This window comes from Carassius auratus, chromosome 11 (genome assembly GCF_003368295.1).
Source record: "Carassius auratus strain Wakin chromosome 11, ASM336829v1, whole genome shotgun sequence".
Classification (NCBI taxonomy): Eukaryota; Metazoa; Chordata; class Actinopteri; order Cypriniformes; family Cyprinidae; genus Carassius; species Carassius auratus.
The window spans coordinates 10,412,505-10,427,635 of NC_039253.1; the positions used below are offsets into that span (position 1 = coordinate 10,412,505).

Below are 15,131 nucleotides of genomic sequence, written 5' to 3' on the forward strand. Positions count from 1 at the left end.
ATGAGTAGCTCTTCTGAGAAAACCGGTTCATGTTAACTCGCGTAAAGCTAGCTAATCAGATTGGAGCTTGCAATTTCGTTTTAAAACATGGTGTCACTTTAAAAAAATAATAATGCATTTTTTACCATTAGTTAACTTTATGGCATATATTAATCGGTATTAATTCCAGCATTTACATCTGTTAATATTATTTAATGGAGCTGAGTGGAACATTTATATTATTAGCGTATGTTTCGGACTATAAGTCGCACCTGAGTATAAGTCGCATCAGTCCAAAAATATGTCATGACGAGGAAAAAAACATATATAAGTCGCACCGGACTATAAGTCGCAATTATTTAGAACCAAGAACCAAGAGAAAACATTACCGTCTCCAGCCGCGAGAGGGCGCTCTATGTCTTCAGTGCAGACTACAGGAGCACTGAGAAGCATAGAGGGCCCTCTGGCGGCTGTAGACGGTAATGTTTTCTCTTGGTTCATTTCTCTCGGTTCATGTCAAATAAATTTTGATAAATAAGTCGCACCTGACTATAAGTCGCAGGACCAGCCAAACTATGAAAAAAAGTGTGACTTATAGTCCGGAAAATACAGTAGCTAATGTGAACAAAGATTAATAAATACTGTAGTTAATTTATAGTTCATGGTTAATGTAAGTTAATGCAACTAGTGGAAACATATTGTAAAGTTTTATCCATTTACCAAACAAAATTTGTTATATCAATAATGTTTACTAATTTGGTCATTTTTCTTATTTCTATGTATTTTAATAAAAGCTCAATAGTCAAAATAATGAGTATTGTTATCAAAGCCATTTTAAATCTGACAAATAGCACCACGTCCACAATTGCAGTTAACTATAAAATATATATATTTTACTCATTATGTAGAGCCGTTTGGCCCCAATGTGAAGAATTCTGCGTAAATGAAAGCATCCGGAGAATTCATTAAAAACTGTGAAACAAACTTTATTGCAATTTTTACATTAATGGTGGCATTTCAAACACTGTTTTAGTTTATTATCACACTGTTTGATTTCATTTAGTGAAGTTGTTAATAATAGTAATAAAATAATATCACCTATTGTTTCAGGAAGTACTATTTTCTGGATAAATCTACAGGGTAAAACAATTTTTTTTCTCTCATATTTCAAATCAAATTCTAATTCCACACTACCTCAATTCAAATTTGGGAACTGAATGGAATTTTAAAAGGCAACCTCACTTCATTCTCAATTAAATGCCGTGCAACCTGGCAAGCACCAGTCAGTTAAATGAGTGCGAGAGCCGTCAGTGGCGGAGATATGGAATATGAGGCTCATTGCCCCAGTGGGAGCTGGATTAGCAGTTTAGTTGGAGGTTTGCAGGAAGCTGGATCTTTTTTTCCCACCAACAGCCTTAGCAACAGCTGGTCTGCCACGTCACGGTCGACATGCAAGCACCAGCCCTCTTTAATACACAGCCAGTATAGGAACAGCACCTTTATCCTGACACCACACCACATTCTTCAAAACTCTCCCATTTCAGCTGGAGGCACAATGTGCTCAGGTGGAGGACAGAAATGAAGACTCCGTGCCTTCACATGTGTGCAGTAAATCATTCACTCATAGTTCAAATAAACAGAAACTCTGCCAGCCGTCCAACTAGCTGAGAGGCTATAAATACAAACCGTTATGGATCAATACTAATACATGCATGTATATTCTCACACATTCACGTCACACATCATTGTGAAGTATGCTGAGGAATGTGCATGGCAAGTATGTTTAATGTCTTCTAATCAGATAAAATAAAGATAATAAAAAAAAAGATCTCAGGGTAATGAGGCAGGACTAAAGAACTGGATGGCAGCACTCTGAAAACATCTGATTAAAGTTATAGTAAATCCAGCCCTGACGAATAAAGTTTAACCCTCAGAAACCCACTCCAGTATTGTTAGAGTTGTCTAAAGCAATTAAACTTATTTTTTCACCAAATATTGGTTAAAACTATATCAAGCATGAACATACACTACCCTTAATAAAGTTTAAGGTCGATACGTTTTTGAAAATGGGAAGCAAATCTACACTGCGCTGCAGGTCAAACATACACACTTCCACCTGTTAGCCACACAGTCCACTGTGACCAATGAACTACAGCAACATAAACACAGGAATAAGTGAGACAAACTGACCTCTAGGGCTCTTTGCCTTCAGTGTCAACTAGAGATCAGAGGATGGGTGGAGTGAGAAAGAGAGGAAAGAAACTGAGAGGAATCAGAATTCATCTGATAAGAAACACTTTCGGCATTCTGTCAGACACTGACACACAATACAATAAAGAACAATGATGCAAAACACAAATCCCCTTCAGTATAACAATATTCGGGGGAAAATGCATTTCACTTAATTGTTTCAAAACACTGTAACTTCAGCTAGTTTCTTACAGACTCCTGTTATCTTCCATCAATGTCAGGGCGACAGGATAGTTAAAATTATTTAAATTCATGAATATTAATATTATTTTAATAATATCTAAATATTCAAAATTAATTAAAATGCTTTTCAATTTGTATTATTATTATTATTATTATTATTATTATTAAAAAACAAAGCTCTTTTGAAATCACAAAAATAATTGTGGTTAATTAATTTAATATACTTGAAGTATATACTTCAACATTACAGAATGGTAAAAAATAAAAAAGAGAGAGAGCTCTGGAATAACTTGTGAGTAAATGATCCTCTAACTGTGTTTGAGGAATCTGAGGAAATGCTGAGGGAAATCATTTTTTTGGACATCTCAGCAACAACTAATGCTGAAGTTGACAGGCGTAGGTGTTTCATAACTACATTTCTACAGGGTTGCCAGTTCTCCTCTCCTCCCCTTCCCTCCGCTCTCACATCTGCGCTGATATACAATGAGCTCTGTCAGATGGCAACCAATGTATCTCCAACAGCACTCTTCTTCTGTCTGTCTGCCTCTCTCAATCTCACACTCCCTCTCGGGTGAGTGTCATGAGAAAGCGATAAGATCAGATCTCTCCGTAAACATAACAGAAACATTACTTCGAAAATCCATATTATTCATTTTTAATACTATGTTTTCATTGCATCAAAAAAGGTCAAGATATATGAAAGTAGGTAAGCCTACCTACCAAAGGTTTTATCTTGTATCTTCAGCATTTATTAAGTTTATTACAATTATGATTGTTTATGCTCCTAGTAATCTAAGTGCTGTATCTTTTCAGCTACCACGCTGATGGTTATCAGATTTGCCCTAAACCTGTTATGCCCCCTAGCGGCAGAAACCAAGAAACACACTATAAGATCGAGCCTTACAACTTGTGTTTGTGTAATATGTAGTCTTGTGTTTTTATTCCCAGTCTTTTGGAGTTAGCTAGTAGCTTTGTGCGGGGAGTCATTTTTCACTGAAAATCTTCTCCCGTTAACCGGATTACAAAGGCAGAATCAGTCAGGTTTGTAAACGATTCATTCAGAACTTGTAATATATAATATATAAAATAAAAAGCTGTTACAAAAAGAACGATAAATTCATGAATTGAACTTTGAACTTCAGAGAGCAACCACAGGTCAGATATTTAGTGAAATAATTACTTAAAGGAATAATTCACCCCAAAAATTAAATTTTGTCATCATTCATGACGTTCCAAACCTGTATAAGTTTCTTTCTTATGTTCAACACAAAATAAAATATTTTGAAGAATTTTGAAGAATCAAACAATTGCTGGTGCCTATTGATTACCAGGACTCTATAAATTACTTCTTATATGCTAAACGAAAAAAAAAGAAAAAAAAATTGTTTTGGAACTACATGAGTAAATGATGAAAAGAAAAAAAAATTTTGGGTGAACTATCACTTTAAAATGTGGCTTGTTCTCCACATGAGGCTAGTGAATGGCTTCAGAAGACATTTATGACAGCCACGATTGAAAACACGAAATAATAATATGATAATGGAAAAACAACACTACCATTCAAAATTTGATACTTTTCAATACTTTTTGTTCAGCAGGGCTGCATTCGAATGATCAAATGTGATAGTAAAGACTTTTACATTGTAAAAAAAGAAAAGAAAAAAAGTTTAAATAATTTTAAACACTGTTTAACATGGTCACACAAAAATAATAAGCCGTACAACTGTTTCTTGAGCAGCAAATCAGCATATTAGAATGATTTCTGAGAGATCATGTAAAACTGATTGTGACTGGTGTAATGATGCTGCCATCACAGGAACAAATGACATTTTAATACAGTAAAATAGAAAATCTTAAAATGTAATAATAATAATCATTCACAATATTGCAATAGTGTTCCTGTAGCTCAATTGGTAGAGCATTGCTATCAAGTGCAATGTTGGGGGTTCGATTCCCCGGGAACACATAATAGGTAAAAGTAGCTTTGGATAAAAGCGTCTGCAAAATGCATAAATTGAATTTAATATTGCTGGTTTTACTTATTTTTGATCCAATAATAGAGAGCATAAGATACTTCTTTCAAAAACATTGATGGTAACTGTTGCGATTTACCCTTGGATTTACACTGACATCATGTATCATGTATGACAGGATTTCTTTTCATGCCAAGAATTTCGTTTGTCAGTCATTTAGCTGCTTGTCATCCTGTCTCTCTTGACCAACTAGTGCGTATCGGTGGGCTGTATCTCATCACAACCTCTTGTCCAGGGTTCTTTAATGAATCTGCATAATGGAGAAGACCCCAATTAAATCCTTGCGCGAGGACGACTCGGCATCCAGAGTAAACAAACTTAGCCTGACAGGGTTGCGGTGCTGGATAAGATAGCAGGCCGAGAAAATGAATTAGCTTCCTGACACACGTCAAAGCCAATCCCAAGGAAGAAGCGGGGCACCTCTCGGCACCTCTATTTTATCTGGCCCTTAGTATTCAGCCTCAGCAGCCTGCTCTCATCCAAAATGTATTCATTTATTCAGAAGCCCTTGGAGAAATCAGAAAAGGCTTGTTGTTCTTTTTTTCTTTATGTCCAGATGGAGTTTGCGTGAATAACGTGTGTTAAGTGAGGCAGAAAATAAGTACAGGATGGCCCCGCAGTGAGAGACAATATCACCTCACGGAAAAAACGAGTGTCACCTTCATGCAAGTTTTTTTGATTTCGAATATTTCACTCCCTTTATCTACTGTCGGTGTGTGTCATGAAGGAGGATAAAATATATTTGGAAAACAAATGAAAAAATATGAGCTTTGCCTTCAACTCGATATGCATTATCAATTTAATGCAAGTGTGCGAGGAAGCAGATGATTAAACAAAGGGCAAGAATGAGAGATCCATTTAAAAGAAGGATAGGAAGGATGTGGTGGTTGTTCTTTCTGCTGCTTAAAGCTACAAAAAATTAATACAAAAAAAAAACACAAAGGGAAAAGATATGCTAGATTGAGCAAAGTGAAATTCAGAATAGAAAAGATGCAACATAATGCTTGAGGGAACCCAAATATTAAAATTCTGTCTTTATTTACTCACTGCAGAACACAAAAAAGACAGTTTGAAGACAGTTATAATATAATGAAAGTCATTTAGGTTCAAAATAACACTGAAGCCATCTGACTTTCATTTTATAGACAACAATACAGAGTTAGAAATAGCATGAGAGTGAGTAGAATTTTCTAATGCAGATTTTTTTTTTTTTCAATTTTAGATTACTTTTAGTGAACTGGCCAAATGGGTTTGCAAAACAGTCAAAAAAATTGAATATAAGTTCACAATAAATTTTTTTAACTTTAGTGTTTTTGCACAAAAAAAAACTAACAAAAACAAAAAACCTGTGTGTGCCATGCATTTAAGAGGTACTCAAATCAAATGTCAATATCAAAAGCATTTGTGTAACTGTGAATAGCAGAGTATCAGTACATGATGTGTAGAGGAAAGCCAGCCTACCTCCCTAAGTACTGTACTGCCATAACCTCTGTACAAGCCTCTGAAACCCTGCAATGAGAAAACAAAAAAAGGGTTGTTATCTCTAAGTAAACAAAAAGACATGGTATTATCATCTGGTTGCCTTTCAGAATTACTTATTTATCAATCATTCCACCCGTGCATCCGTTTTTAACATGACAACTCAAGTGAACTCAAGTGCACTGTAAGTCAAACTGATGGTAGACACATACAATACCTCTTCTTGTAGTGTATTCAGCAGCACCCTGTAGGTATTGAGAGAGGGATTGGCCTGTGTCCTCTGCTTTACTACTTCAGTCGGGACACGGATCAGACAGGCGACCTGTGTAAGAGGAAGAGAACACTCATCAACATGTCAAATGGTCACAAATTTGGACAAATATGTCAAAAAAGAAATACTAAGTACACAAAAGGGCTGTTTGAAAATAGGACATGAAATAACAAATGTATAGTTTATGACAGCAGATTAATATTTACAACTGAAAAAAATAATAATATAAAAGTGGATCAGGACAAAAAAAAAAAAACATTTCCAAAAGCAAAACCTTGGATTGACACATTTTAAAATAATAGATAAAACCTTAATTAATATAAAAAATTACATTAACGTTTGTGTTAAAAATCCATTTTAAAAAGATTCTAAAAAGTACTGTTCGAAATATAACCACTATCTACACACACACACACACACACACATAAAATGTGTGTAATGTATACGTCAAATGTTTCTTTAAAAAATTTCTTTATTAAAAATATTAAATACAACTAAAATATAGTTTCCTATATAATTCTACTACTAAACATGCTTTGTCAATAGCAGAAGTGTGGCATTATTCAAACTCATTCTTCACGGAAGCATCCCCCTCCAAAACTACACTTGTTGTGCATTACTTCTGATCCTCACCATGGTGGGGGGCGGAAATACCAGTGTGAACCGAGGATGGAAAGCAATCTCCGCAACCACAGGGAGTTCACCGGCCCCCCCCACCGGCCCCCAAGGCTTACACTGGATCTGTGGTGCTAGATGTAATCTCTTCTGAATGACAGAGCGGGCGTGGGGTGCTACTATGAGAGAGGTCGGGTCTGCTGTGAGCCCAGCTGACAGTCTATATGCACGGTGTGTGTGAACAAGCTATGGTAGTTTGCACTCTGTATGACTCTGGCAGGCGGCAGAGCATCTCCTTGCACACTGCAGTTACCGAATGAATAGCCACTTGGCTTACAGAACAGCATGCAAGACTATGGAAAGGCCGGCATGACACAAATGTGGAAGAACCAGCTGAGGGAATCTGTTTTTACTTTGAAAAAAGTAAGCTCAGTTGAAAAGGTTTATATTTTAAGCCAAACGCGTGTAGCAAGAGTGCCATCCAGTGGCCAAATGAGGGAACCACAACCATCGGTCTATTAGGCAAACTGACAGGGCTCATTTTACTAAGCTCATTTACATTCTGTTTTTGCTGGGTTAACATTTATGAAACACTAAACATCGCGTCTCCTCGTGTAATTCTCAAAAGGATCAAAATTACGGCAGTAAATAGAGAGGGAAGTGGATATGACAAGTAATTCTTGCAGTAATTGAATTGGCGTGCGCGAGTGCGCGCCGCAGCAATTTCATATCATCTCGCAGGGGAATTGATGGAGGACTGGTGAGGGATCATATCAGATCAATTACCGGCATTGTGTATTACTGAGGTAATTTACAGAGAGCAGTGAAGAGGAAAACTAAGCTGAGGACGTTTTAAAATAAGTGGAAGTCGAAGAGTTACCTGAATTGGACCAGATTATAGAGTTAATGACTTTAAGGCAGTTTTACTAATTGGTTTAAAAATTTAGGTTGAATACTTATACTGTTTATTGTGAGATACATTTATCTTTATCTGGTAGTCCTTTGGAGGCGGTTAATTAGTCGCTGCCTGCCTCTGCTCTTCCCGCCTTGTGCTGCTGAAGCGCGGGAACCTCGAGGACCACGACAGGAAGGTCGATGAAAAAGCGGGCAATTAAAGAGTGAGGTACACTCATAGACCGTAAAAGAAAGGGTACACTGCTTATTTCAGTCAGTTCAGAGCCGTTTGTCTTTCTTTTTGCTGTTCTGTAAACCAAACACCTGCACAGGGACGACTGAAATCTGCACACCGTTTTGATTTGCCTCCACACGTTATACACTAAAACATATTTGGTTTCACTATTTTTAATAATGAACATTTATATGAAGTTTAATAAATAGAAGAAATCACTGTAAAACATGCTAAATACCTAGACTAATTATACCTAACACCATAATCAGTCGGTTCTGTGCATAAGTAACACAATTATGATATATTATCCATTTTAAAGTCATATCTTTTAATTAACTATAGTTAAAATTATATTCCATGATAATAACACATGATCATTCTTAACTATTCATGGTTATGCCAGGCTGAAGAGTTAAATGCAAATCTACATGCTATTAAACGTGTTATATCAAGCCTTAAATTAACTTACACCACAAGGTGTAACGAAGAATTGATGTAAATTTATTATAACTGTGGTTTAAATGATAACACTTTAGAATGCATATTGTAAGAAATGAATAATTAATTTGAATAATTTTAGGATTTAAATTATATATACAAGTTTCAAGTAAAGATCAACATAATCGTAGCTACACTGCCTTTCGTTTAAGGTCAGTAAGTTTTATAATTTTTATTATTATTATACAGCAAGGGTGCATTAACTTGGCCCTTAACTGATGATTAAGTTTTTAATGTAAGAAAATATTTATTTCAAATAAATTCTGTTCCTTTGAACTTCGCATCCTGATATTATTCTATTTTTTTCACTATTAAGCTAAATTAAACTGTTTTCAATACTAAAAATGATATATTTTTTTCTTAAGCAGTGAAATCTGCATGATTTCTGAAGGATCATATGACACTATATATATATATATATATATATATATATATATATATACAAAATACTGTTTTTTTTCCTGTATTTTGATCAAATAAATTCAGCTTTGGTGAGTTTTGAATTTAAAAACAAACAAACAAAGAAACATAAATACCCCAACTTTTGAATGCAAATATGTTAAAAAATATATTTATAACATAATATTTGTATAGTATGTCTCAATGCTTGCCTTTTTACCCACAAACCTGAAGCCACTTCTTGAATCCCAGTACACTTCTATTAGCATAAAATAAACCACTTTTGCATGCTAAGGTCACTCTCACAGCTGTGTCTCCAGACATCAAGAGAAACAGCTGGAACATTCCGAACAGTCCGTGAACTCGGAACACACGCCTCCCAGCAGAGTCTCAGGAAGTTGGAATTACAATTGGCATCTGGAACAATCTTCCACAGATCATCCTACAGGTGCTTTAAAAAACAACAAGAACAGTGGCCTCTCGGGTCTTCATGGAGCGCTCCCTTCCCAAAGCCTATCTGCACAGACCAATATCTTCCTCGCACGTTCCCCATCTCGTCCTTTAATAATACCAGTGGCATGGGAAGAAATAAAAATTTTAACCCGACACTTCAATTGCCTATTTTTTTATATTTCAGAGACCTGCCAGGTGAGAACAAGAAGAGGGGGTGTGAAAAGGCTGAAAATGAGCCACAGTACAACTCTCAGGCTTGATTTAAACAATAAATCACAGGCAATAGTTTTCTCTTTGGACAATTCATGGATTATTAAGTTTAGCAGGTTGCCAAACGGCGTCTTCTAAGTCATGCCACATGCTGCTTTCACCCCACAGCCATAAGGAGAGACAAGGTTTATAAATGTACGAAAAAGTGTTCCTTCAGTTTGACAAATGAGCTTTTGGAGAGTGTGCTGGAATGAAGATAAATCTGACGTAACAGATACATAACAGCCTGCTCTGGTCCTGACAGATGCCATCAGCCAGTGCATTTATAATACACACACAATGATACGGAGAAGAAAGTGACAGAAATCATCTTTGTTATTATTACACAATACTACACCACAAGGAGGTTGAATGCATTATTCTGATTGATTGACGAATGTTCTAAGGTGTTCAATTGAAGATTTCCAATAAAAAAGCCCCTAAAAGCAATCTTGGTCAAAAATTATATACTATGTGTAGATAGCATTCACTCATTATCGTTACATGTTCATCAAGTACTTTCACTTAAAATGCGCTAAATCCCAGCCTCAACCCATTCAGAAGTACCAGTACTTACATACCTATACATAGTAGCCAGAAAGATATGCTAATTTGAAAGAAAAACGTCACAGTCACACATACTCAAGAGGCTTTTGCATCTGAACTGTTTAATTATTTTCCAGTAAACGCACAGCTATGAAGTAGTTCCAGGTCTGCTGAGTGCATTACGCTTACTTGACACTTTGCAAAAAGGCCAACGAATCTGAAAAACCACAAAAATGACAAAAAATTCCCATGTTTTTCCCACAGATTGAAACAAACCAGCAGAGAAAATTATTGCCAGCACTGCCTCGCAATTAACATTTTTGATAAAATTGCAACTGAAAAGCTACATTACATTTTTCATTAGCAAGGAGTTAACATTGCTGTTTTTGAAGCTGTTAAACTTACAGCATTGCTATTTGTAAAGACACTGCTGCTAAACACTTTCGATTACTCATCAGCCGTATTTCCTACATAGAGAAACCTTTTATCTAGTTATGTGAAGAGACAAGTTTGACTTAAGAAAGACTGGTGAAGGTGAATAAAGTGAGGATAAAGTTTCCAGACAAATAAAATCTTTCTGGTTGCAGATGGGAGGCTGTTAAGAGTGTGATGCTACAAAGGCATCTGAATCCCTGAGCTTAAAGTCCTGGATTGCATTTGATTAGTGTGCTAGAGCTAACCTTAAAGGGTCAACAAGATAACTATGACAGTATAGCAGGAGCAAAATCCTGGAAAAGTTATGGGGAAATGTACAAAGTAATAGGAAATACTCAAATCGATTATTGCACAAACAAGAAAACTTGACTGATGCAAAATTGGGCCAGAAAACTCTAAATCATCTCCCGTTAGAAAAACTATTAGTCAGAAGTTGTATAATGGCAGGAGTTATGTAAGTAAGATAACTTTGTCTTCTGCTCCAGACGGCCTAAGGTGAAGACTTTCATGGTTAAGCTCCAGGATTACAGACTTTGAACAACCACAACACACTGGGATTCAGCTAGGGCTCTGCTGTTAAAATCCCCCTTTTGAAGTGTGCAAATCCTGCTGCACCAGGCAAAGGGTTATCAACAGTCCCGACTTCAACTTCACCTCATATTCACATACAGTCAAACCAAAATTTATTCCGACACCTTCAACATTATTGCAGTTTATTCACGATCATTTAGAAAATGTTAATATAATATGACAAGAACTGTTTCACAACAAGCAGATATTGATAATGTCTGATAACTTTGATAGGAAAATATGTAATGAAGTAGGTGGATTAGCTGTTAGCTGTTACATTTAAGTACACAATTAGATAATACCAATTTAGATCAACCAAGCAATGTTTAATTTATTCAATTAAAGAATAACACCTGATCAAAACATGGTCAGGTAAAAGTGTCTGAATAATTTTTGGTCCCAAATTTGGATCAGTTATCCTTTTGGTCCACTGCATGAAGAATTTTTGGGTTATAATATGTTACAGTTTAATTTATTTTGCTATCCTCACCTACATTAAAGAACTATAGTGTCCCTGTACCCACTAGTAAAAAAAAAAAAAAAAATATATATATATATATATATATATATATATATATATATATATATATATATATATATATATATATAAATAATAATAATAATTTTTGGTTTGACTGTATCTTGAATTGATAAAAGCTGCTTTTTTCACTTGACTTACTGTTTAATAGCTGTGATTAGCCCTTAATGATAGGCACTCTATAATTTTCCAAGCAAAAAGCCACTTTTCAACCAGAGTGTCTTCTTCACTACTAAGAAGTAGATGGAATAACATTCAGTTATTTTAATTGGTAATAAATTGAAATGATCAACCCAACTACAACATTTATTTTTATATACTATCACTTGAAATTGGAAATTACAGCTGCATATTGAGATGAATGGAATGGTGATGTATTAGTAGGCTCTTGTGTGGAATTTCTAACGGGGTTGAGGAAAATCTGCTGCTAAATTCTGCTGAATAGATTTAAATGTGATAAATTATGTTAAACAGGGTCTTTTGAAGAATGAAGACTATTTTATAAACGACTGTCCTGAAAGAATACAGCAAACTGGATCTAGAGAAGTATGCCTTGAGACACAACAAATAAATGTCTTTACTGGAATTTTTAATTAATGAAATCTTCTATCCTTGAGGAATAAAAGCATTAAATAAAATCTCCCTTGACAAAACTGCAAGACTCCTCTCTATAAAAACAGCTATGTCAATAGACAACAATAAGATCCTATTTGGCCAGCTGGTGGGAAAAAACAGGGTCGTCTGTGGCCCGGCTCCTAACCCAGAGCAAAAAAACAGCCAACAAAAACCACATTCTTAGCTTTCTGAATATTTGTCTGTGAAACAGACATACTGTTCATTTGGGCTGCAATGGGTAAATAAATTATGATAAATACAAAGGGCAAAACAACAGGAAAGAAAGAAGAATAACAGGAAACCTACAATTTCTCCTAGTGATGCGGCCAGCATGTGAGTGATGGGGGCCAAGTTTGTAGCACTGTAGCCTGTGAATAACGACTTGGTGCTTTCATAGGTGACGAAGAATGCAGCAGCTGGAACCAAGAAGAAAGACTTTATTTGAGGCAAACTATTAAAATATCATGAACTTTCAAAAATGTGTGCATTTATTTGTAGGCAAATTCTGAGAGCTAGTGATTCCAGCAATTCTGGTTTAAATATGCCATTTATCATAATCAGAAGTATATGCAGCATACAGTTATAATAAGCTTCCAAAGAGTTTAAAGTAAACTTTGAAACATGCAGCCATTTTTCATGTTTATAATAAAATATATAAACTTAACTTACCATTGGGAAAGGAGCCTATAGCAGCTGACGGGACGCCTGCATAGATCCCTCTGAAACCTCCTGCCTTGTAAAAGCCCTGCTGGCTCTGCAACCTTGTCTTTATGGTGTCCAGAGGGTAGAGAGTGAGATCTACACACATTCCTGCACAACCGCCTGCCTAAGGGATGAAGAGCAATGATACTGCTTTAATACATCATTATATATCAGTATGGTATAATAAGGTGCTTTAATTCTGGTGCAGAGCAATTATTCACTGTAGTCTCATATAATTTTTACCACATAGTAATGCCACAATTTACCACACATTACTCTTTAAATTACTCTTTAAAGACCTCTAAGGAGAAAAAGAGTAAGCTTTTCTGTTCTGCTCAATATGGCTACTAATATGAAGCAGAGATATAGAATACCACTTTTTATCAAATTCGTTATTCATTATGATTGCCCCATTTTTCACCCATTGTTTGTAGAGCATTTCTGACTAACAATATGCAATACTGTACATATGGATCTGCAAACAAATCCCTTTTTCCAATACAGTGCTACAGAGTGAAAACTCTATGATTGAATTATTATTACTTTAAGTTGGTCCTTTTTTGGTCCGGATCTTGTTGCAGAGGTAAATTACACAAAGAACTACTGACTCTACTACTATTATTATTATTATGAAGTGCTGTAGTCCAACAAATTCATAATTAGGATGTAGAAACAAATGGAAAGAAAAACATTTTTCTCTAATAAAAGTAATGAATAAATAAATACGGCAAAACAACTGCCTGGACTATGAAATCATAAATAATTATTATAATTGATTAACTAATTAATATGTGAGAAATAAGGGGAAATATTATTGTTTTTTTTTCTTTGTAAGCTACAATGGTTAAAAACTAAAACAATGCAAAACAATAAAACCAAATAACAACAGTATTAATAAACTAGACGTTTGTGTTGTTTATTTGTTGATAAGCAGACATTTTTTACTTAGACTTTTATTTTCATCATCGTAACCATGATCAAAATTGCTTTCAAAAGGACTAGTCTGAGAAGACTGAAACACGTAAGTTCAGACACATTAGCATGAAACCACTGTTACTGTATTACATTTTACTGTATTTATTTCACATGCATCGTGGATGTCATGAGGAAGGATACCTCATAGACATGAAATAGACATAAAATATGATTTACCACAAGGGAGGCTGTGAACTCTTGCCTGTCCATATTGTACGCGAGGACTTCGCATAGACGGTAAAGAAACTGGACTTCGGCACTAACTATCGCACGCTCATCACGCGCGCTGCCATGTTTAAAGGCGGGCGTTTCCACTGACGTCACCGTGATGACAACAACAGCGCTCTTTATTCTCAGCAGAGCAGCAATATCACTGTAAAATCCAGTATGGCATCATAATAGGTCCAGCAGGGGGAACTATTATTCCATCAAAGGTACCAATTACACGAAGACAAATCAAGTAGTAAATGTATTTAAAATATATACATTTAAAAAAATAAAGTGTTGTATAAAGTACAACAGGATTTCATTGTGATGAAGTTAAATAACATTTGCATTTTGTGTTCACGTGCAATTAGTGGCGTTTCAATTAAATAAGACATTCTAAGGTTATTTATTTATTTATTTATTTATTTATTTATTTATTTATTATGATGATTATTATAATTATTATTATTAGTTTAATTTGATGTTTTTTTTACACCACACTACAACATTTTACCACAATATTGTATCTTATATGTGTACAAGGAATGGGAATAACGCAGAAATAAGTTAAACAACGCACCTATTAAATAAATACACATAGCATTATATGCATATAATGTTTGGTTGGGGCAAATTCTCACATTTTGCTGGGATTTGTGACATGTAGCCTATTTTAAATGTTATAATTGTACACTAAAACATCTAAGTTACACTTATGGCATAAATCAAACTTTTCATACGCCATAAAAAGTCATTGTGGCAAAAAAAATAAAAATAATAATTATGTCATAATTATGGCTTTTATGTTAAATGTTTGATTTACCAAAACATGATTTTTGTATGTGGTGGAAAAAGGCTTACATATTTTTGTAGTCAATACTGTTGTGGTCATTAAAAACAAGTATATGTCTATAAAAAAAAAAACTTGACTTAATAATACCCTAAAAGTTTGGTCTTCAGAAGAAGGTCAGCTTTTAGGGCGTGTCTTCTGGGGCCTACGCGATG

At 35.1% G+C, this 15,131-nt stretch overlaps 1 protein-coding gene across 3 annotated transcripts in view; it reads right to left on the reverse strand.

Moving 5' to 3' along the window:
• Nucleotides 1–15,131, reverse strand: part of slc25a26 (solute carrier family 25 member 26) — a 44,267-nt gene that overhangs the window by 27,357 nt on the left and 1,779 nt on the right. For 2 of the 3 annotated variants that reach the window (XR_003293245.1, XM_026275362.1), the window contains exons 1-5: nucleotides 14,097–14,246; nucleotides 12,912–13,068; nucleotides 12,549–12,658; nucleotides 6,142–6,246; nucleotides 5,907–5,954 (exon numbers count right to left, since the gene is read on the reverse strand). Coding sequence is in view for 2 of the 3 variants with exons in the window: in XM_026275362.1 (XP_026131147.1) it covers nucleotides 5,907–5,954; nucleotides 6,142–6,246; nucleotides 12,549–12,658; nucleotides 12,912–13,068; nucleotides 14,097–14,129 (453 nt within the window). In the remaining variant the exon portion in view is untranslated. Of the gene's footprint in view, nucleotides 1–5,906; nucleotides 5,955–6,141; nucleotides 6,247–12,548; nucleotides 12,659–12,911; nucleotides 13,069–14,096; nucleotides 14,247–15,131 lie in introns of those variants that run through there. The other variant, XM_026275363.1, reaches the window with a different exon arrangement.